This window comes from Dermacentor silvarum, chromosome 4, assembly GCF_013339745.2.
Source record: "Dermacentor silvarum isolate Dsil-2018 chromosome 4, BIME_Dsil_1.4, whole genome shotgun sequence".
In the NCBI taxonomy this organism is placed as follows: domain Eukaryota; kingdom Metazoa; phylum Arthropoda; class Arachnida; order Ixodida; family Ixodidae; genus Dermacentor; species Dermacentor silvarum.
In genome coordinates, this window is record NC_051157.2 from 196,902,587 (window position 1) to 196,926,963 (window position 24,377).

The 24,377-nt window shown below is 48.6% G+C and overlaps 1 protein-coding gene across 3 annotated transcripts in view; it reads right to left on the reverse strand.

Moving 5' to 3' along the window:
* Nucleotides 1–24,377, reverse strand: part of LOC119450890 (uncharacterized) — a 177,087-nt gene that overhangs the window by 92,775 nt on the left and 59,935 nt on the right. For all 3 annotated transcript variants that reach the window (XM_037714365.2, XM_037714364.2, XM_037714363.2), the window contains exon 2: nt 346–555. In XM_037714365.2, the coding sequence (XP_037570293.1) occupies nt 346–468 (123 nt within the window). In that variant the 5' untranslated portion in view covers nt 469–555. The remainder of the gene's footprint in view (nt 1–345; nt 556–24,377) is intronic.

Here is a 24,377-nt window from a genome sequence, read left to right on the forward strand (position 1 = left end):
ATGAGCTCGAGCCGACGGCGGGCACGAGCCGAGATTGTCCACGTAGAACAGATGAAGCCGTACTACGCCCGCGAAGATGTGCCCCCCTGATGAACTCTCTCCCACGCCCTCTGACGCCCTTTACCCTCTCCAACCGGCGACCGGGACGGTCGCTTTTCGCGTGGGGAGTAATGACGCGAAGTAAGCTGCCCACTGCAGGCACCGATCGTCATAAGTCAGCAGCCCACTACAGGCACACGATGCAACTTTTCGATGCAACTTTTGTATGCATATAGTCATTTGTGTATTTTCCATTGTTTAAATGTTAACATTGAACGCGTGTCAAACTAGTGGCTATTTACTTACCAGCGCCGGCTTCTCTGGGTCATCCAGTAATGCCGTCTTCGCTGCAATGTAGAAGGAGCAGCAAGGTATATCAGCCGCAGGAAACGGCGAGTATACAACACCATCTTCAATCTTCGCCCTCATCTCTTCAAGCCTCAGTGTCCTAAAACAAACACGCTTGTCTTCAGGTGATCCTGATCCTAAACAAACACGCTCGTCCTCAGGTGAATCCTGTATGAGGAAAACCAAATTATTAATGGGAGTGCGAATATAAACTCAATAGTCTATACTGTAAAAAAAGTTTACACCCTTTGGGTCGTATCTTGTCCCCAAACCATAATCGCCACCTGTCTTGTCCGCATTTCATTTGTTTAACGCTGCGAGCCCGGCACTTCCTAGGCACGAAGGGCTTGCGCGTTATCAGCGTGACACAGCATTCTCGACAGCAAAGTACCGAGCGCGGAGTTTTAAAAAAGGCAGATGACGATTATTGTTTTGGGACAAGATACGACCCAAAGGGTGTAAACTTTTTTTAGAGCGTATGACTGGAGTAATGAAAACTATTGATAAAAAATCCACATGGAAACAACGTATCCACGTTGGTTATTTTAAAGCAGTTTTGTTACGTTATGTTAAAAGCAGATCGTCGGAGGATCCACCTACACCACGTGTTTTTATTTACGGTTTGCGAAATGTGCGGGCATTATTTAACTATTGGTTTTGCCTCGCCGGCCGTCGATCACTAATGCCTTTGCTTTCATCAGCGGGACGTTTTGTATGCTACAGTAAGCATAATCTGAAGTGCCCATAAGGACATGCTCGCGCACTCGTTACTCACTCATCCAGTTGATAATTTATTTGCGAGTCAAAACTTGTATCGCGGCCACTTTATGGAAGCACATCTGAAGCGAAAAAATCATGTCAGTAGGCAGAGCCTCTCTGAATGACAGTTCTTTTTAAAATATTAGCGAAATTAAGCCGGGATTCAACAAAATAAATATTCCTCAGATTTGTGATTTGTGTTTTTATTAAAATTCAGAAAAGGTCAGTTTGAAAGCCATATTGCTAAAAATGCGTAAAATACTATAGCATTGCAACAAAAGCGTTTTCGTGTAGGCTAATTGTACTAATTAATGTGTTCTGTATTGCTCGAGGAAGCACATCTTGTCAGTGAGCATTTTTATTACCTACCTATGCAATATAAGTAGGAATACTGTTATGGGTACAGTAAATTTTATGTTTAATTGTACCCGCCGTAATAGCTTATTAGCTATTGCGTTGCGCTGATGACCTCGAGGACGCTAGTTCGACCCCGGCCACGGTGATCGCATTTCTATGGCGGCGAAATGGCACAAATACGCGTGTGCATTGATTTAGGTTGCACACATTTCAGTACGCGTCAGCGTATGGTGAGAAAAACACTGCAATACATAGCAGGGTAGCGATGTTCAATATCCTGTTCAAATGACTAATTATTCGAATTGTCGTTATTTATAGACAAATTGCGCGCCTCAGCTAGAACTCTGCGTAAAGAATTGCCTGAAACATAAGGCTATTTCTGAAATGAATCACCATTGTTCCAAATCTGTACAGTGCCTTTCTGAAGAAACAATTTCTGTCTTTGAAATTTATATGGACAGAAACGCCAATAGGTATAACCCAATTAAGATGATAACTCAAATCAGTTACATCATATTTTATAGGCTCAAACTCTGCTCGGAGCATATACAAACAGTTGAGTATAAAAGAAAAGAATTACGATACGATAAATATGAAGTAAAAATGTGATTAATGCCGCCGTTATTCATAAATGTTTATCATTCAAGGTAGTAGCACGCGTAGACACTATAATGAATGAATGTGTTTTGTGGCGCAAGAGCCATGTACGTAAGCCCAAACAGCACAAGGCTAGTGTTAATAAGCTAGTAGTGGAACAATTGATTTTTCGAAGCTGGTGTGAAGTGACTGTAAAGGGGCCTAAAATCAGTTGCCGTAGAGCGCATAACATCTATATCTAATAAGATTATGGCAGTGACGAATGATGTGCACTGTGAACATGAAAAATGCATTTAGAAAGACCGAAATTGATACGGAACAGCCACCACAGTGGGGTTGCACTGAAGAGGAGGAAGGTGACGTGTTGCCGCATGATATAGGGTCGCCATTGGCCTAGGTATAAATATATTGTAAATATCTTCTTCTTCTTTCTGGAGTTTTACGTGCCAAAACCAGTTTTGATTATGAAGCATGCCGTAGTGGAGTGCTCCAGATTAATTTTGACCACCTGGGGTTCTTTAACGTGCACTACAACGCAAGCACACGGGCGGTTTTGCATTTCGCTTTCATCCAAATGCGGCCGCCGCGGCCGGGATTCGATCCCGCAACCTCGTGCTCAGCAGCGCAACGTCTTAGCTGACTGAGCCACCCCGGTGGGTTATTGTAAATATCCCTGTTCATCATCTACGCGTAACATTATTGGTGGTGGTGGAGGTTCCCTGCACCCGCGATTGAGTTTCGCAGCGGTTCGCAACGCCGACAATGCAACTTCGGCTCCTGCTGGCGGCACTTCATCTACGCCAGCGTCGGCTATGCTCTCCCGAAGATATCCGCCTTTCGCCTCAATCCACTGACGGCAATTGCATGGTCGCGCCAATTCAGGCCGTTATGCTTACCCATGGTGTTACTGTTCCGCACACTCTGCTAACAATTACTGGCAACTGCACCTGCCCTCCCCTTGTCAATTTCGCACTAACCGCGCAAGTCCTCCCACAAGGGATCTCATTGGCTGACATTAGCGCTCTGGAGGATGATCAGGTCGAGCCCTTCACAGTCGAAGATTGTTGCAGCTCAGTCCATACTGCGACGTCATCCCACGGCAGTGGCGTAGATATTGAGAAGATGGTTTCTTCTGACCTGACGCCTGCTCAAGCTCAATCTCTCTGCCTCGTTCTTGAATCGTATCGCGACATATCTGGCTTTGACAATCGACCTATAAGCCAAAATTCATCGTGACCTGTCGCATATGTACTGGCGATGTGAACCCTATTCACCAACGTCCGTATCGTGTAACGAGCTGTTATCCAACAGGAAGTCAAAAAGATGCTTCAAAAGGCCATTATCAAGCCTTCCTGTAGTCCCTGGGCTTCTCCCGTCGTACTCGTAAAAAAAAAGAATGGAACGTGGCGCTTTTGTGTAGATTATCGCCACCTGAACAAAATCACAGAAAGGACGTTTACCCTTTGCCACGTATTGATGACGTCCTAGACTGTCTGTACGGTGCCACCTATTTTTCTTCTATCGACTACTGGCAGATTACCGTCGGCGACATGGGCTGAGACTGCATTTGTTACCCCTGACGGTCTTTACCAGTAGAAGGTGATGCATTTCGGTCTGTTTAACGCGCCGGCCACCTTAGAACGAATGATGGACTTCAGGGGTTCAAGTGGTCCACCTGTGAGCTACCTGGACGACGTCAACGTTTTCTCGTCAACATCTCAATCGTCTTTCAGCGATTCTTGACGTATTCCGCCGGGCCGGTCTCCAGTTGAACTCTGGAAAATGTCAGTTCGCTCGCCATCAAATCACCGTCCTTGGACACCTGGTGCATGCCAGAGGCGTGCCACTTGATCCGGACAAAATTTACGCCGTTACGAACTTTCCTCTCCCGAAGTATATACAAAGGATGTTCGTAGTTTCCACAGGCTGTGCTGCTATTTCTGACACTTTCTAACGTATTTTGCGACCATTGCACGTTCCCTTGCCGACTCTCTTGAAGGAAGACGTCCCGTTTTCTTGGGGTCCTGATCGTGCCGCATCTTTTTCTCCTATCACTATTCTCCTTACTACGGCTCCAATCCTGGCCTACTTTGACCCGTCTGCCTCAACGGAAGTTCGAACTGATGCCAGTGGTCATGGCGTAGGAGCAGTGTTAATACAACACCAGCGTGGACATGATCGCGTTACAGCCTATGCTAGCCGACTTCTCTCACCCACTGAGCGCAATTATTCAATCACAGAGCGCGAGTGCCTCGCTCTTGTGTGGGCACTTGCGAAGTTTCGTCCATACTTGCACGCACGCCCATTATGTGTCACCACTGATCACGCTTTCTGCTGGCTATGCTCGCTAAAGGACCCCACGGAATGACTCGCTCTCTGGGCTTTACGCCTACAAAAATATACCTTCTCCGTCGTATATAAGACGGGACGCTTGTACCAGGAGGCAGATTCTTTGTCCCAATACCCCTTGGAAGTATCGGCAGATGCGGACCCCATCGCTACCGTTTTCTCTGTGTCACAGTTGCTTCAAATCGGCAACGAGCAACGCCGCGATCCTTCGTTGCGAGCCCTTATCGACAGGCTGGAGTCAACGCCTAGGTGGTGATGCCTCTCTCCGGATGTTTCTCCTCAAGGAGGGGGCATTATACCGCCGTAATTACGGCCGAAGGTCAGGGCCGTAAACACGGCCCGGACCTTCGGCTCGGCATGCCATTACACCTGCGTTCGACTGTCCTCTGCAAACTTCACGACGCGCCCTTGGCTGGGCACTTAGGCGTGTCTAGCACAAAAGACCATGTACGCCGTCGCTTCTCTTGGCCAGGTCTAGCTCGCTCCGCGCAGCGTTACGTTGCCGCTTGTGAGTCGTGTCAACGCCGGAAGAAGCCCTCCGCGCTTCCAGCTGGATGTCTCCATCCAATCGACGTCCTGCTCGAACCATTTTTTCGAGTTCGCAGTTCTTACGCAAAACTTAGCAAGAAGCACAATTGCCTTAACGCAGCCCTTCAAACACAAAGGCCCGGAGGCATGTGCCATAGAACACACAACTATCACAGCGGTATCCTCTGACGAGACGATGGGCTATGAATTTCTTGGGCTAATAACATGTAACACAAAATCGTTCAAGAAACATAGGACTGCTTTGGTGTGAAAGAGCGCTTTTTTACCAAGAAACATTACCGGATCGAGAGGGATGTGTTTCCGATATGCTAGAGGGAAGTGTTTCTTTCTGCCATCTTCTGCCGTCCGGCATTTCAGGACGACACGGAGGACGGTCAACCTCTCTCCGCATCTTCCACGAGCCGGAGGCTCGTCACCAGTAAGCAAAATAGTTTGCGTGCCATATATGTGTGCCATATGTGTGTCCTATCTTCAGTCGACAGAATAGCACATCAGTTCGTCGTTTTATCGTTATGAAGGGCGTTATGAAGTGTTAAGTGGCTTAATTATGGGAAGTTTATTACTTGTTTCAACGTCCCATAAGCGCTGTCAATGGTATCTCAGTTTCTTTCGTAGGAAAGGCTTGAGACCTCAGGCAGGGACAGCAGCGGTAGGATTGATAGCTTACAATGCAATGATGTGAAAATTTGGTCAACTAACATGTTACCCTCTATGCTCCCTATGCCCAGGCACCCAGCATACACCGACTTGCTGGTGAGACTTATACGTTGTGCAAAGAACGGAATGAACCGTGTGCAAGGAGAACGTGTTGCAGGGAGTCGCGATGTAGTAACTGTCGGGCACTCGTGGTGATGACACAAAATCAATGTAAGTCAGTGCCGAAGGTGGCAAGCGAACGAAGTGTACGGAACTTAGGCGAGGGGAAGGTGTTTCAGTGGGATTCAGAACAGGCAGGTCAAGGCGGAGAGTACTGACAGAGCAGTCTAGGAGAGCGGAATTTGCGGAGAGGACGTCTAGGCCGAGAATGATGCCGTGGGAACAGTGGGCGATGACGGTGAAGAGTACGATAGTAGAGCAATCGGCGATGAGACTTGGGTGGAGCACATACCAATTACGGGAGCTGTTCCGCCGTCGGCGACACGGACAACAGGAAATAACACCCGTCCTGGCGGGTGTTATTTTCTTTAGGCGGTTACGAGGGTCGGCGCTCATGACAGATAAATGAGCATCACTCAGTGTCTATCAGAGCCGATACAGGCAGATACGACTTTTACTTCAAGAGGGCTTATATAAGTGGGCAGCATCACTAGAGGATTTGCCGGCGTAGGGGGAAATGTAGCGTCACCTTGAGGCGCTGCATCGTCTTGTTTTCTGGCTGCGAGCGTCCGTAGGGAGTCAGGGGATATGAGCAACGGGGCTGGGGCGAGCGAGATTGTCGGCGTTGGGGCGAAGGCGACCGTGAAGAGGGGCGGATTTGTGCAGAAGGTTCAGTGGCGGCACTATCGGACCGTGCGGCATAGGGACAAGAAGGGCCGCTTGGGTCAAAGTAGCCAGTATAGGTGATCTGGGCCGGGGAACTCCAGCGACTGCGACAGTGAAAACAGATGTGCCCGATTCGACGACAGTGAAAACAAATGGGCTTGTCAGCAGTGTGCCATTCAGACGGGTCGCGGAAACGTGGTGGATAGTAAGGTGTGGGATGGGGCGGAATCTAAGTATCCGAGCGGGCGCCAGTGCAATAGGCCGAGCAGGCGAAGTGAAGACCCATGTTGGCGAAATCTTGGCAGACAACTGCCTGAATCATGGAAACATTGACCGCAGGTGTGTTGAGGAAGCTGGATTCGAAGTTAGCCGAATAGGCGGCCTCAATATCTCGCCGGACCATCTCAGTAATATCGCCAGTGTTGTTGGGACGAGGAGCGTCGGCACAGGAAGATGTTGCCGCGTTATTTCGTATACGGTGTAACGAAGAAGTGCTGGTCCGTCAGACGCATCACCAGCGCTTTACGCACGGGGTCGGTTCTGACTGCTCGCAGTGTTCTGACTGCCGCACCGGGTTCGGCCTCTCACTCCTTGCGTACCATACACTGTCGGTAAACACCTTGAAATTTGGCGAAAAGTGCGGGGTACGACTCTGTCAACGCTGGAACTTTGACGCCGGACCCTTCAACCATCTCTGCCCATGCCGGATGAGGCCGCCCAGACTTCTCGAACCATGCCTGACGATCCAGCCCAACAAGCTGCAGCCACGGTACCACCTGTCTTCTGTCCTGGAGTGCAGCCACAGCTGGATCCTGCGATTTTGACGGGTACCGGTGATCATGACGTCGAGGAGTGTCTCGCCTCGTACGAAAGCGTTAGCGCACACAATCGCTGGGACAATACGGCAAAGCTCAACATTATAATTTCCCACTTGAGCAACGTTGCACATTTGTGGCATTGTAACCACGAATCCAACATACTGACCTGGTCACCATTCATGACGGACAGCTCTGAGGTCTTTGGTCATCCGGCTGTCCGTAAACTTCTGGCCGAACACCACCTGCGCGGAGGCGCCCAGCAACAAGGTCAGAATTTCACGACCTACTTTGAAGACGTCGTTAATCTGTGCAACAAAGTCGACGCAACGATGCCAGAAGCGGACAAGATCAGGCATATCCTAAAGGAAATTGAGGTCGATGGCTCCCAGACGTTGGTCGCCGGAAACCCGACCCCAGTGTCTGTCGTCATCGCGCTGTCAGAGTTACGACGAACTTAGAAGACAGCGAGTCGTCACAAAACATCCGCCTCAGAATTAGCCTCTATCTCAGTTCTGACGCTGGGTGTTGACGAGTCGCCTCTGATGCACCAGATAAAGGAGTTCGTGCGAGAAGTTGCACGGCAGCTTACCCTGGTGCCCTTTACGAACGCGCAACAATACTCCCCCTTGACACCGGGATTACAGACCGTCATCAAGGAGCAAGTCGCTGAGCGCCTGCAAGCTGCTATTTAACCGCCTACCGCCGCGGCGCCCTTGACATACCCTGACGTCGCTGCAAGGCCACCCTTCGCTTCACGTCCATCTCTCCAAGCTGTTGCGCAACCAACCCCGATTCCATTTTCGCCGCCTGCACCACAGCTACCACGCCAGCCAAATCATTGGCGCACAGCGTACAACCGCTCAATTTGTTACCATTGCGGTATTCTGGGACACGTTGCCCCCTTTTGTCGACGCCGTATGCCGCCTACAAGTATGGCTTCTTGGGCTAGTTGGTTAGATACATCAGAGGTGGTCATAGCGCTAGAAGACACGGACAAGAACGCGAGAACAAGACGAGCGCTAACTTTCAACTTTCGAGAAACAACCGTATTTGTAGGCCCGCATACAGAAAAGGCCCAATCATCGCACATGAAAACCAGCCGCATCCTGGAACGCAAATTCATTTGTAGTCAGAGCAACTCAAGGAGACCTGATGCAGCTATCACCGGCCCTCGCTATCAGAGTGGCTTCAGCAACCTCTCGCGGAACTTTATGTACATTTCTATACAAAACAGAACACTTCTTGAAGAAGGGTTTCCACCACAATCACTGCAATGCACAGAAACATGACCATCTCGGTATCGGTTCAATTTTTGTTTGTGTTCTCTTAACCTATCATTCAAGCACGTCCCAGACTGCCCAATGTAAACTTTCCCGCAAGATAACGGCAGGCGATACACAACATTCTTTACGCACGACACAAAAGCGGTCTGGTGATTCTTTTTACAACCTTCGCGTTTCTTGGCCCACGAATTTGTAGCACTGCATAAGCTAAGCAATTTCTGCGGAGCGGAAAATATTACATCTACTTCAACCTTTCGTTGAATCTTCTTTAGAGCGTGTGATACGTTATGAAAATTTGGCACAACAACCTTTTTCATGTTGTCACTACTGCTCACGTGCGTGCCATTCCGTTTCTTTCGCTTCCTTAACGCATTTTCTGCTACTGATATAAGTACATGATTAGGGTATCCTGCGTCCAATAGACGTTCTTTTTGTATGTCAAAGCTGCTATACATTTTATGGGGGCATGATTTGCGGAACTTCCTGTCACAGATTCCGTGTACCTTAAAGTGGGGGCGCCTCAACCAATATGCCTGTTTGACTTCTACGCAATGACTCTTCTAATCTTCCTCCGGACTCGTCTTTCAGTCATCGCCTCTTCGATACACGCCGGTCGCTTTCCCCACGTTGCGGATCCATTTCTCCAATGGTTCGCCGACCAAGCCCAGCCCGCGAGGGAAACTAGCAGTCGCAGTTCCAGAAGGAAGAATTGCGTTTACGTAGAACATTTCAAACCCTCATTTTAGCCCTTGCGAACAATATTGAACTGTCCGTCGACGGCGTCACCGTACACCCAATTATTCACACCTGAGCCGCCGTTTCTATTATTAGTGAGAAGCTTTGCCGCAATTTAAACAACGTGACCCCTCCATTTACCTCTCTCTCTATCTCTGCTTACGGCAACTTCGCATCGCATTGAGCCATCAGCATCATGCACAGTTCAGGTCGTCATCCAAAGAGTTATGTATGTTGTGGAATTTGACGTCCTATCTCGTTCCTCGCACCACGTCATTCTTGGATGAAATTTCCTATCGGTCAATTGTCGACTGCGCTCGTGCCGAACTTACGCTATCAGTGCCGTGCTTTGACCCTGACGACCACCATTCTACTAAAGTTGTTGCTGCCTCTGGCATCGACATCGCACCTTTCTCGGTCGCTCTGGTCCCTGTGTCATGTAACTCTGCCGCGAACTCATCGGTTCTGTTTTACACCATCGGCCACTTGTGCGAGCCGTCGAAACCATCTGCTTTCTTTTGCTGTCGTCACTTTTTGCGACGGTTCTTCTACCCTTTAAATGTGCGATCCCTCCGCTTGCCCATCATCCATACTACGCGGCGAGTGCGTGGGAAAATCTGAATCTTTCGATTGGGTTATCCCGGCTACCATGTGTGGGGATACGGCATCACTTCCGATTTGTGCCCTCACTCCTCCCTCCGTGTACGATGCTCCTGTGGACGTCTTTGCTCATTCCGTCGACTTAGCACTCGCACCTGTCCAGCACGCGGAAATTATCAAGCTCCTCCAGCGTTTTCGCGCCTCATTCGACATTGACCGACTGTCCTTGGGCCGAGCGCCAGCAGATGTTCATTGCGTCGACACCGGTCAACAAACCTCATTGCGCCAACGTCCGTATCGTGTGTCGTCCGCTGAACGCCAGATCATCGACCAGCAGTTTGACGACATGCTGGAGCGTGGCATCATCCAGCCCTCTAACAATCCCTGGGCATCTCCGGTTGTCCTCGTTAAAAAAAAGGTGGCTCGATAAGGTTCTGCGTCGACTATCGCCGCCTTAACCGAATAACGCCCAAAGATGTCTATCCTCTGCCGCGCATCAACGATTCCTTGGACAGTCTGCAGGGAGAGGCATTCTTTTCTTCGCTTAATCTGCGCTCTGGGTACTGGCAAGTTCCAATGACTGAAGCAGATCTCCAAAAAACAGCCTTTGTAAACTCTGATGGGCTCTATGAATTCACTGTCATGCCCTTGGGCCTCTGCAACGCGCCTGCCACTTTCGAACGAATGATGGACACCATTCTTCGAGATCTGTAGTGGAACACGTGTCTTTGTCATTTAGCTTTCATTGTGGTTTTATCCACTGAATTTGCGTCGCACCTCAGCTGCGTCGAGCAAGTCCTTGCGTGCCTCTCCACTGCTGGGCTGCAACTAAATTTGAAGAAATGCCACTTCGGCCCTCGCAAGATTACTGTTCTCGGTCATGTGGTTTCAAAAGACGGTATCCTACCGGACCCTACGAAACTTTGCGCCGTGTCCGAGTTCGCCAAGCCAACTACCATGAAAGAGCTGCGCAGCTTCATCGGCCTATGCTCATATTTCCGACGCTTCGTCCGTAATTTTACTGCCGTCATCGCCCCCGTAACCCAACTTCTGACCGGCAGTTCTGACCTATTGGCCTGGTCCCCGGCATGCGACGACGCATTCCAAGAACTGCGCCGCGTTCTGACCTCAGCTCCAGTACTGTGACACTTCGATCCCGCTGCTCACACCGAGATACACAGGGACGCTAGTGGTGTTCTAGCATCCCTGTGAATCACTGTTCTTGCACAGCGCAAAGATGGCTTCGAAAAAGTACGCCATAGTGTATGCCAGCCGCACCCTTACTTAAGCCGAGATGAACTTCTTGGTTACTGAGAAGGAATGTCTGGCCATTATTTGGGCTATCGGAAAATTTCTCCCTTACGTGTATGGGCGTCCATTTGACATCGTGACGGGCCAGCATAGGCTGGTTATCTTCACTAAACAATCCAACTGGTCGGCTCGCTCGTTGGGCATTACGCTTACAAGAATACGACATCCACGTTGTTTATCGCTCAGGCCGAAAGCATCCAGACGCAGACGCTCTATCCCGGTCACCCCTGCCTACTGATCCTGTCTGCTCGTCTATTTCAACCTGCGGTGCCTTCGCCCTCAACATTTCCGACATGCGTTCAGAGCAGCTCCGAGACCCATGAATCTGTTCGCTTCTCGCATTCCTGTCAAGCCGGTCACCAGCTCCTATCTCTCGGACGCTCCGTTGCCAAGCCGCGCACTTCATCATTTGGGATAATCTGCTGTACCGCCGCAACTACAACTCCAGCGGCCGAAAGTGGTTGCTTGTTATTCCCCGACCCCTCCGTTCCGACACCTGCGCCACTTTCCGTAAAGACCCACAATGCGGCCACGGTGGTGTGTTGAAGACATACTATCGCCTCTAGCTTCGGTACTAGTGGCGCGTTATATAACGTTTCGCTCGCCAATATGTCCGGTCATGCACTATGTGCCAAAGACGGAAGACGCCACTCCAACACGCCGCCGGCCCCTTGCAACCTTTACCATGCCCCGCGCGAGCGTTCGACGGCGTCGGCATCCGCTTCCAAACACTCCAAGCGGCAACCGCTGGGTTATTGCTATCGACCACCTCACGCGGTATGCTGAAACTTCAGCACTATCATCTGCCACAGCTAAAGACTTTGCCAGTTTTATCCTCCAAAACATCGTCTTACGGCATGGACCACCTCGCGAATTACTGAGCGACCGCGGTCGCGTTTTTTTCTCCGACATCCTTACAGCATTGCTAAGGGAGTGTCGCATCATTCACCGCACTACCACGGCATATAATCCTCAAACTAATGGGATGACCGAGCGTTTTAAGCGAACCCTTGGTGACATGTTGGTCATGTATGTTTCATCAGACCACTCGAATTGGGATCAGATTTCGCCTTTAGTCACCTACGCTTACAATACGGCCACGCAAAGCACGACTGTGTTGTCGCCCTTTTTACTCCTTTACGGACACGAAACGGCATGCAATATGGATGCGATTCTACCCTACCAGCCGGATGCTTCGGAGTCGACGACTGCTTCCCGAGCGCCTGCATACGCGGAAGAATGTCGCCAGCTCGCTCGTTCATTCACATCCCAGAACCAATGGCGCCTAAAGCATCGCCACGATGCATCCACTACTGCTACATGCTTTGCTCCCGGTTCGCTGGTCTGGTTGTGGGTGCCCTCAACTCCTCCGGGCCTTTCCTCCAAGCTGCACCCCAAGTACCAAGGTCCCTATCGGGTACTGAAAGAGACCTCATCGAGCCGATGGGAGCGTCTTCCGAACAGCGTCGTCGCGGTGAGGAAATTGTCCACGTCTCCCGTTTCAACCAGTACCACGACACCCCTGTGTTCTCCTGCCCCGAGGTTACCAGGATGGCTCCGCTTTCGGTGGAGAGTGATTGTACTGAAGGCACTGGTCACGGTGCTGGTGGAAGTAGACGACGACGACGAGAAGTGCTTGCTCGCTCGGTTTGCCATAGTACCGACGGACTTGTTTCGGCCTACCGCTGCCATCTACATGAAGTGCTGCTAGCAAACATCCCCATCGCAAGCCATACTCTGGGCCCTTATGAAATTTTGAGCTTACTTATATGGCCACCAATTTGATGTAGTAACGGATCACAATGCACTGTGCTGGCTCTCCTCATTGAAAGACCCCTCTGGCCGTCTCGCACGCTGGGCGCTCCGTTTGCAAGACTACATCTGGGTCTAGTACCGCTCTGGACGCACGCACACCGATGCCGATGCTCTCTCCCGCTCGTCAATTTTACCTGAACTACGCAGTCTTTGCCCACTCCGCTATGTCCTGTCACCACTTGTCATCGATGACATGCGCTCCGTGCAGAGCTAAGACCCGTGGATTCCTTCACTTTTGGAGTATCTCGCTGATCCTGCCATTGTTACGGCTTCTAGGACTCTACGGCGGCAGGCGCATCACTTTGTTATTCGCGACCAACTCCTTTACCATCGCAACTATCTCCCCCAGGGTCGGCCATGGCTCCTTGTAATACTGCGTCATCTTTGGGCTGACTTATACGCATCGTTTCACACTGATCCCTAATGTGCACGTGGTGGCGTGTTAAAGACGCCTTAGGCTCCGGTATTACTTGCCTGGCACGTACAAGCTCGTTCGCAAGTACGTCCGCTGCTGCCTCGACTGCCAGCGCCACATGTCAGTCCCTACTTCCACTGCCGCACGTTTACAGCCGCTTCGTTGTCCATCGCGTCCTTTTGATCGGGTCGGAATGGACCTTCACGGTCCGCGTCCTTGTCCCGGTGCTGGCCACCACTGGATTATCGTTGAAATGGATCATCTCGCACGCTATGCAGAAACCGCTGCACTTCTATCTGCAACTTCCCAGAACGTTGCATCATTCATACTCCGGCATTTTGTTCCTCCGTCACGGAGCCTCTTGGGAAATTCTTAGTGATCGAGGCCGCGCTTACCTATCGGAAGTCGTGACGTCGCTTCTGCAGCAATGTCGCATCCTCCACAGGACCACTAGCGTATACCATCCACAGACTAACTGGTTGACGGAGTGTTTCAACGGTACTCTCGGCGACATGCTCACCATGTATGTCGCGTTCGACTATTCCAACTGGGACGCTATGCTTCCGCTCGTCACTTTTGCCGATAATACTGCCACTCAAGCTACCACTGGTTTTTCTCCGTTTTTCTTACTGTACAGTCGCGACCTTCTTGCACCATCGATACCATTCTCCCCTACCAGCCTGATTCATTGGAATGTGTTCCTGTATCTCAAGCTCCCCAGCATGCTGAATAATGCAGACAACTCGCCCTTTGTCTTACCTACGCAGATCAGACACACCAGAACCTTCGTCGTGGTGGCTCTGACTCCCCAACGTTCCCTTCCGATCCACTTGTTTCGCCATGGGTTCCACCTTTAGCTCCCGGCCTTTCTTCTAAAAGATATCATGGACCTTACCGTGTAATTGTCCGAACTTCCCCCGTTAATTATGTCGTAGAGCCTGTGTCGCCGTCTTCTGATCAGCGCCGTCACTGTCGCGAAACTGTTCACGTAGATCGGCTCAAGGCCTTCTACGATCCCTCTATGTTACCATATGCTGAGAACGCCAGGATGGCGTATTTTTATCCGGGGGACAAATCTAACGAAGAAGTGCTGGTTAGCCAGGTGCCTCTACAGCGTATGAAATACAACAAAGAGGTACCGGCCACTTAGGCGCATCACCAGCGCTTTACGCATGGGGCCGGTTCTGACTGCTCGCAGGGTTCTGACTGCCACACCGAGTTCATCCTCTCACTCCTTGCGTACCCTGTCAATCAACACCTGGACATCGGGCGAACTGTTGGTCGATACGTCGCTTTTTGCGAGTTCCAGGTGGCGACACGCTTTGATAACTGCGTCCACTGGCGCCATGTTGTTGAAGACGAGCAAGTTAAAGGCGTCATCGGCAATAACTTTCAGAATGTGGGAAACCCTGTCTACTCAGTCATGTGCGCGACAACTTTGCGACACAGAGCGAAGACACCTTGAATGTACGTGAGGTGGGGCTCTCTTTACGTCTGTACGCGGCTCAATAACGCTTGCTTCGCGGCAAGTTAGTGACCCTAAGGGTTGTCGAACAAGTCTTGCAGCTTTTGTTGAAGCGTATCCCAACAGGTGAGCTCGTGTTCGTGTGTCTTAAACCATACTCGAGGTGTGCCACCGAGGTAAAATACTACGTTGTCGAGCATGACAGTAGGGCCCCATCTGTTATTGGTGCTGACGCGTTCGTACAGGCTGATCCCGTCTTCAACGTCTTCCCCATCTTTTCCTGAGAATTCAACAGGATCACGGGGAGCGGAGAGTGCGATGTACGTCGTGGGAGTGGCAGCAGGTGTCGGAACAGGCTTAGTCCAGCTGTCGTCTCCGGGAGCCATGACGGAAGGCTCGACACGCCGTCTACTGCGAAACTCCGTGACGAGGTACAGGGAACGTCCACCTCCACCAAATATATTACGTGGCAAGACGGAGATGCGACTCTATAAACAAGTATATTTACAAATCAATACGCTGAACTCCGCCAAAAAGCAACAGCCCGCGTTAGCCTCCAATCGTCGTAGTCGTCTTCACATGCCTGGCTTCTTCGTCATCGGACATCAGAAATACTGGTCCGTGCAATATGAAAGCCAACACAACTTACTGAGCCCGAAATGGGCTTACAGGACATTATCTCCTTTTTGGAACGCTAGAGGTTTCTATTTTTTTGAGCGCTAGAGAGCAGAATTACTAACAGTAAAGCTCTAACGGCCGGGTCATTAGCCCACGTTTTCAAAGAAAACTAGTGTCTACAAGGGTTTTAGGGTGTTTACTAGGGCTTTAGGTTTGGAGAACACCAAATGCCCGTTAGACGATATGCTCCTTGCAGAAACGAACGACCTTTCGCCCTAACTCAGATTAATTTATCCTATTGGCGATGAGAAAGTGCTGCTCTTAGGATGGGACAAATATAAATCACAGTTCCAAATTTTCTTACCCGTGAAGAAGGAACAACGAGGCGAAGGGTTTCGTCCGCAGCGAAGCAGTTTGTATGGTTGGGTTTAAGTTCGGGATGACGTTTTGACAACCCTCGTTGACAGGATCTCTACATGCCGGGTCTACTTTGGCTAATCAAGATGCTTCATCTTATTACACGTTTGTATGCAGGTGAGCCATTTTTTTATTTATTTATTTATTAATACTGTCAACCCACATTGGGTCATTACAGGAGTGGAAAGTACAGTAAGAACAAACAAAGCGGTACATTCCTTGGCAGGTAGTGGAACATCATGTTACTTGGCAAAAGTAACATGCGGTATGGATCACAACATTACACTTGTATTACTGTCTTCATAGTTCAACAAATATTCTGAAGGATGAACACTTTCTAGAAAACCGCTCATAAACAAAATAAGGCCACAGGGGAGAAACTATGTAAAATATATAGACTTAACCTTTTCCTGAAATTCACCAATTGATGATAGTTTGACTATAGTGTCTGGTAGCCCGTTCCATTCATTGATAGCCCTAGGGAAAAACTAAATTTAAAAGAATCAATAAAAACAGAGGGAGGGGGAATGTACATACTGTGCCTGTGTCTAAAATAGGTGTCTGGTTGGATGATAAAGTATTCGTTTTTATTTATGCTAACAAGATCGTGAATGACAAGAAAGAGAAATTTCAGGCTTTCGAGGGAAGTTCTAGATTCTAGAGAGGGTAGATTGGCAATGTTATTAAGTTCTGAGGGGGAGTCATGGCGCCGGTACTTATTATAAGAAAACCTTAAAGCGAGGCGTTGAATTTTATCAAGTTTATATTTATTCATTACCGTGTAAGGGTCCCATATTATTTTGGCGTACTCCAAGATTGGTCTAATTAACGTTTTGTATGCCAGAATTTTTATTTCTGAAGTTGCGCTGTGAATGCGTCTTCGTAAGGACCATAGAGCATTGCGTGATTTGGTACGGACGTCATCGATATGAGCATTCCATCTTAAGTCGGACGCAATAGTAACACCAAGATATTTATGAGCGGAAACCTTTCTTAAGGAAGTTTTATCAATGGAGTATGTATGAAACAGAGGTTTCTTTTTCCTCGTGACCGTCATGACAACAGTTTTTTTGTGTTTAATACCATTTGCCACGTGTCACACCATGTTTTAATCTTTTGCAAGTTTATCTCAAGAAGAGTCTGGTCATCGGGATTTTCTACCTTGTTATACAAGACACAATCGTGTGCGAAGAGGCGAATGGGTACTGAGATATTATTTGGCATATCATTAATGAAAATTAAAAAAAGGAGCGGACCCAAAACGCTACCCTGGGGTACACCGGATAGTATCCTTGAGGGATCAGAGCGACAGTTTTCAAGCACAACATACTGTTCTCTGTTGAAGAGGTAGGATGAAAACCATTTAGTGATCTTCGGATTTTAGAAAATTTTATCAATCTTTAGGAGCAATTTAGGGTGGGAAACTTCATCGAAGGCTTTGGCGAAGTCAAGGAATATTATGTCTACTTGTTTGAGTTCGTTTAAGGCACTTGCGAGATCATGTGTTAATTCAACCAACTGAGTTATTGTCGAGCGCTGCTTACGGAACCCATGTTGGCAGCGATCGAGGATATTGAAATCAGCGAGGTATATAGATAATTGTTTGGAGACAATATGCTCTAGTAATTTACCACAAGTACTAATTAATGAAATAGGTCTATACTTTTTAACATCCAACTTATTACCACTTTTGTGAATCGGAACAATTTTCGCACATTTCCAAGCAGATGGGAAGCAGCCAGTAGAAATTGAAGACTGATAGATAACTGTGAGGTATTTAGCGGTCCACTCTGCATATCTATACAAAAACTCATTAGGAATGTTATCGGGTCCTGGGCTCTTTTTGCTATCGATGTTCAATATGAGATTTAATACACCCTGTTCATTTATTTCAATGTCATTCATAGGGGGTTGATTGGGAACTTCGTCAAAATTAGGTAAGGAGCAATCATCTTTAGTATAAACGGTAGAAAAGTAATTGTTAAGAGACTGAGCTCTATCTAAAGCGTTATCCTGACAGTCAGTGCGAGGCGAGGGGTTGACATATCTCCAGAATTTACTCGGAGCATTTTTGAGGAATGATGCTAAGGTAGTGTTGAAGAAGTTAGATCTTGAATCCTTGATAAGTTGCTTCAATTCCTGGCTCATAATCTTGATAACATTAATGGAATGTGGGCTACCAGATTGTGCAAGCACCTGACGCCTTCGCTTTAATCTACTTTTTGCATGAATAATGTCTCTGGTTATCCATGGATTTCTCTTCCTAGTGTTCTTAAGACGGTGCGGAACATAACAATTTATGCAACGTTGAACCATGTTGGAAAAATGATCCCAGAGTTTGTCAACGCTCTCACCAGAACGGTACATAGTAATGAAGTCTTCAAATGATATGGCAAGGTGGTCTATTATGCATACATCATTAGCATCTTTAAAATTCGGGATCAACTTTCGCAAGCGGTGCTCCGAGATCCTTGCATCAAGCCTAAAACATGTGATAACCATTTTGTGGTCAGACATTCCATCCTCAACCGAGCAGCTAGAAAGATAGGGATGTAACGGCTCAGAAAGAAATACAAGATCTAGGATTGAGGAAGTATCCGCATACACCCTGGTATGTTCTGAGACAATGTGCGATAAATTAAAGCAGAAGGTCAAATTAAGCAGTTCTTCACAGGACGGAGGTTCAGATGAGCCAGGATCCAGCATTACCCAATTGATGCCAGGTAAATTAAAGTCACCAATCAAGCATATATTATCTGTGTGGCAAAAACTTGCTTCCATAAATGATTAAGGTTTCCCATTACGCTGTCGGTTGAGCCCGGAGGTCTGTAAAATACACCAACACAAAGGGAACGGTTTGAAAGCTTTACTTTAACCCAGCGAGCTTCGATATCACTGAAATCCGGCAGTACTGTGTATGTAATAGAATTTTTTACAAGCAAACCTACGCCCCCTCCTCTACTGCGTCGATCCTTTCTCAAAAGAGTGTAGCCGCAGGGAGTAACCTCAGCGTCAGAAATGTCATTGCGGAGCCAAGTTTCCGTAATGCCAACGATATCTGGCTCAAGCTCGAGTAGGACACTTTCTAACACATCTAATTTATTCAGTATGCTCTGGGCGTTAAGATTTATGATCTTAAAACCTGCAAGGTCGTTTCGTTGAAGTCACGTATCCCTGCTCACTGAGGGATCCGAGCATGCGTACCGTCTATGATTTACGTCATCCCAAGCGTATATGGTGTTATTAATTTTTATCTTATCAAAGATGAGCTTAACTCTAGCACCCCCTTTTTTTCCTCGACTGCTGAGTTCCACAGGGCTCTGCGCGCGTTATTAACTCTCTTAGAGAAATCCTCCTGAACGTTGAAATGTGTACCCTTAAGGTTCGAAAAATTGGTTAGTACTTTTATTCTTTTCCCTGAAATCAGCAAAGCGCAAAATAACCGGCCTGTTTCTTCCGTTTATCTTCTTACCAAGCCTGTGAATACGTTCAATCGAGGTCAACTTGCTAAAGCACATCCGATATTTATACACCCGTCGCTTCAACCATTTCAAATTATCAGCTCTTGCTTTGGAAAATACAGTAGTTCGTCATGTGTACGAGCAACCGGTTAACGAAGTGATCGAGGGCACATAATTTATAATGTGAAGTTTGCTTATTGCGTAAAAAGTTTCTAGAATACAAATAGAAAGTATATTTCTCTTTCACGCAGTACAAACCAGTACAGGGAAAAGGGGACACTGGGCAAAAAGCTGCCAAAGGCAGCTTGAGGGAGCACCCAGTGCCCCAGGTACACATGAACAGCAATGGGTGAACATATACAATATTTACATGCAAAATGTCTCAACTGAAAATCATTAGGTAGCACATTGATACACTACAAAAAAGAAGAAAAAAAGAAAAGAGTATTTAAGAAGGATTTGGAACAATGGGACGCCAGCCTGCAAGAGGTCTCCGTATCGCTGTCGCCACTACGCTGCATGCGGGTGTTCGCTCGTTCCAAAATGTTCTAAAAAAGAGGAACTCCTGTTAATCAGAGTTCTAGGAATGTAGTGAAAGCATATCCGCTGACCTCCAATACGCTTTTAATATCTGAGTGCTCAGCAGCGGTTAGCATTCGAACGTTCAGCACATTACGCCCCGTCTCCCAACAAAAGAAGCGCAACCGAGTGGAAAAGAATCGTATGGCAGGTAGCTTCACGATCGGCCCGTTTTTCATCAGTACACGTTCAGCGAAAATGCCCAGCATGTACATGACTTTCTTCAATAAACCAGCTGGGTCTAGATTTCGGGCCGTTGCTTCACCAATACCTGTGCAGACAAAAAGCTTCGTGTCTGGATCATTGCTTTAAACACTGCTATTCCACTTCACAGCACCGCAGTCTGTGCGGTTTGGACGCGGACATACTGCAGTGAACGTCGTGAATTACGGTTTTCAGTTCAATTGTAAATTGTTTGGAACAAGACAAAAAGAACAGCGCATGCGGACAACGCGCAATGACGCTGCCGCTGCTGCTTATCTCAACATATGCTTGCGCCGTCGCTAGAAGCGCCCTCGTCGGGGCTCGAGTTACATCTGCAGGTTCCTATGGACATAATCTGTCCTGATATTTCCTCATGTTTGCTCAAGTGAAAGATTCGTACCTGTGTTTGTAAAAGCAAAGCGTCCATGTGTAATACCCGTGCCACACGGGTGAGGTAAAGTGCACTTTGAGCGAGTGCACTTCAGTGTGCTGAGTGTCACTTTGGCGGTGCGCTGCTAGACGAGAAAGAAAAGTGTTCTTTCAAATTGATGGCCATGGCGATCGGGAGTCAGACGGGAAAGCATATATTTAATAATATAAAAATGTGTGCACGAAAACATTTTATTATTGTTAGAAACAACAATTACAATCCACTTTTGTAAGCGCCGGCAACGACGGCAACTTGACCAGCAACAGTCAAAACGACTCGATCCGCCAAACAACTGCGCAGTCATTATCCGGCGTGGTCGTGAACAGCCAGAGAGGGCAGAGAGTTTTTTGCTGTTCTCGTTTTTTATTGTTTTTTTTTGCAGTGTGGCACATTTTACTATCTTGTAACGTCAGCAATTTAAAACAATGTTATTAAAAATTACTCCTGACTCTTCTTTCAATATCACTTTATGTATATTCTAGGCATTGCTAACGAGGCTACACACTTGTGAAGCGAGTTCGCCGAAAACACTCGCCGGGGAGTGCGCTCTGCAGTGAGTGTCACTAAGCGTTCCCGTATGGCAGCCTGCGAATGACACTAGCCGCGAAGTGCATTCGCTCAAAGTGCACTTTGCCCGTGTGGCACGGGTATAAGCCATCTTGAAGTTGCTGTCACAAAACGTGACCACTTAACACGTGCGTGCATTGTGTATAGGTAGTCTTCACTTTCTCTTGCTTTCGAAGCCTGGTGCATCCGGAAGATTTTTTTTTTGAAGGAGGGGCAAAAGCCACATTCCATATCGTCGCCGCATGTTCGATAGCTGTAGGTTCCTTGGTAAATCCGGGCACTGTTGTCGGTGGATCCTTCACGGGTCCCGCAATGAGATAGCGGAACATTTCTTTAGCCATCTCAGGGCCAGCTCTGCGGAAACGGTGGGTTATATCTTTAGCAAACATGGCAACGCTCTCGTTTAACGCTCTCGTAATGTGATCTCACTTGGTTTTTGAATACAAGATTCGAGAAGGCGCTACGCGTTGTCTCTTCTGTCCATATATAGTAGTGCATTTGTGTAGAAGGTGGGCGCGGAAGACATCCCACGCGGTCAATCTCCTCTACCAGTTCACATACCACGCTCGTGCGCTATCTTGAAGGGCAAAATAGACACTAGCGAGTTTTTTGCTGGGAGCCCGTCATTCTAATTGGCGACACGCTTGAACTGGTCTAGCCAATCTTGGACGTGAGGCGTGAGGCCTCAGGCGTAAGGCCTAGTATGCGGCGACTCTACCGATGAACCAGGGTTTTGGCGAACAAAGGTGATATGGGTGTTGATCTATGGCTCCGCCATCGGGGTCCAAGCATGAGTCAAGGCTACTCCGTACCTTCACCAGCGTCGCGACGTAGTAGGAGAGACGTGAAAACAGGTGTGCAACACAGATACAACCGCTTTAAACCAAAAGTCAAGGCGACGTCGTTCGTCTCTGTTCTCCTAACCGCGCACTACTTCAGCCTTATTTTCAGGGTCTGGTATTGACCCTTGTCGCGGCGATCCCGTGGGCGCTGCCATGCTTGATCACGTGGTGACGCGTCCATTGCTTGCCTCAACTGCCTCCGTGTTTACAATGAATGTATTTGACGCCGGTGCGGCTTAGGAAACCTCTACTTGGGGAGATATCGTACACGGTGAGTGGGTGGACGACACGAAGCTTTGACCACAGCTTCAGAGAACATGCAAAAGCGCTTTCGGAGCTGATTAAGATATGTCCAGATGGCGCGAGCAGCGTATATGATGCTTGCTGTAAAAGCAGTGCTAAATATGTATTCCAAGCTTCCCGCTCATGAATTGTTCAGGATTAGTGTGCTTTCCTCTTCGTTCTTATTTGGAAAATATATTGAAACAGCGGCATGTCATGTTTCTGTCTCGCTAAAGTTCCTCAGTGCCTTCCCTATCTGATAATTTTCTCCCTAATCACTCGCGGATGTGCTCAGTACTGATTAGTTCTTGCTGCGCACAAGGCTTGAAATGTAGCTGTTCCGTACATTGTAATATTTTGTAGCAAATATCTATTATCGCTAGTAACTCGCTCACTCATGCGGAGCGTCACGAATCATTCAACTTCCACCATTCGTGCGCTGTCGGTGTAGTACCGTCATTTATTGAGCATATATAGTGCGTATATAGTAACATGTGCTCCCGTTCACTTATTCTTGGCACGTTGGCGAAAGAGGCGGCATAAGTTTCCTTGCCAGTTGGAGTAGATGTGTGAAGATACTGTGTGAGAAGCCAATATGACTGGAAGCGGCGGTACTCCTTTTATCATTGTTTAACGAGCGCTACTCACTGTTGCCGATGTAGCAGGGCTGAAGCCCTTTCTTTGAAGGTTAGCGATTCAACGCTGGCGGATGAGCAACTTTATATATCATCGAGGAAGCCGTACATCTCGAAGTGCCGGAAACAAGTACGGACAGTTGCGCAGCGGGCCGTGAACTTGGCCACACATATTCATTACATTCCTTAATATGCTAGGGTGCTATGCAGGATACGCCGAGTTTGGCGAAACTCGGGATCTTCACGAGCTCTGGCGACGCCCCACGATGAAAGAACTAATGGTAACAAGACAAAGTTTGTCCGTCGGCACGTCTCCAGTTTCATTGGTTTATCTAGATTCACTCTGGGTGGCTATCATCCCTTCCTTGGGCGTTGCCATATGGGCGGTCGACAAACTGGGGCTCACGTGATGATGAGTGAGTGCGTGAATAAACTTTTATTGGGACAGCAAAACGCGATGAAACGCGCACCCGGCTAATCCCACGACGGGATAGACCGGTCTAGCATGCCTGCCCGATCACGGGCGCGCTGGACGGCCAGGATTTGGTCTTCAAAGAGGGGACTTCGCAGGAGCGCGTCCCACTCTTCCTTGGTGAACTTCGGGCCCAACGACCCGCACTCCCAGCGCATGTGAGCCAAAGTAGCAGCCTCACCACAGGCCGTGCAAGAACAATTCGGATAAACGTCAGGATATATGCTGTTAAGGGACACCGGATTGGGGTAGTACTTAGTTTGCAGGAGTCTTAGCGTGACCGCCTGCGGCCTGCTTAGCTTAGAATGGGGCGGAGGGAAGACCTTTCTCGCTAAGTAAAAGAATTTAGTGACTTCATTGTGCGTGATAGGCGAGTCCCTGTGGTCGGGGGGAGAGTCGTCCGATCCGAGGGCAGCGCGGTCGGTAAAGCCACGCGCAGCCTCGTGGGCAGACTCGTTGAGGTTCAGAGGAACCCCCTCGACCGCCCCCACGTGGGCAGGGAGCCAAAGGATGGAGTGTGTGGAGCTGTCACCTTGTTTGGCGCATTTCAGAATATGAACTACCTGCCGGGCTACCCGGCTATCTGGAATGCCCTGACGGCCACTTTTGAGTCGCTATACACCCTGTCTCTCCGACCGTCTTGCATGGCTCGTGCAATGGCAACCTGCTCGGCCACCTCGGGGTCCGCCGTCCGAACCGAGGCACAGTAGATGACTTTGCGCAACGTGTCCATGACGGAAACCGCAAAAGCCTTGCCGTCTTGGTACGCGGTGGCATCGACGAAGCTTGCTTCAATCTTGTCCTTGTAGATTTGTTTCAATATCGTGGACGCTCTTGCCTTGCGACGACCTGCGTTGTGCACGGGATGAACATTGCGGGGCAACGGGGCGACGACGAGCTTCTCCCCTATTCCTCTGGGGATCTGGGCGTTGCTAGCCAAGTTCTTGG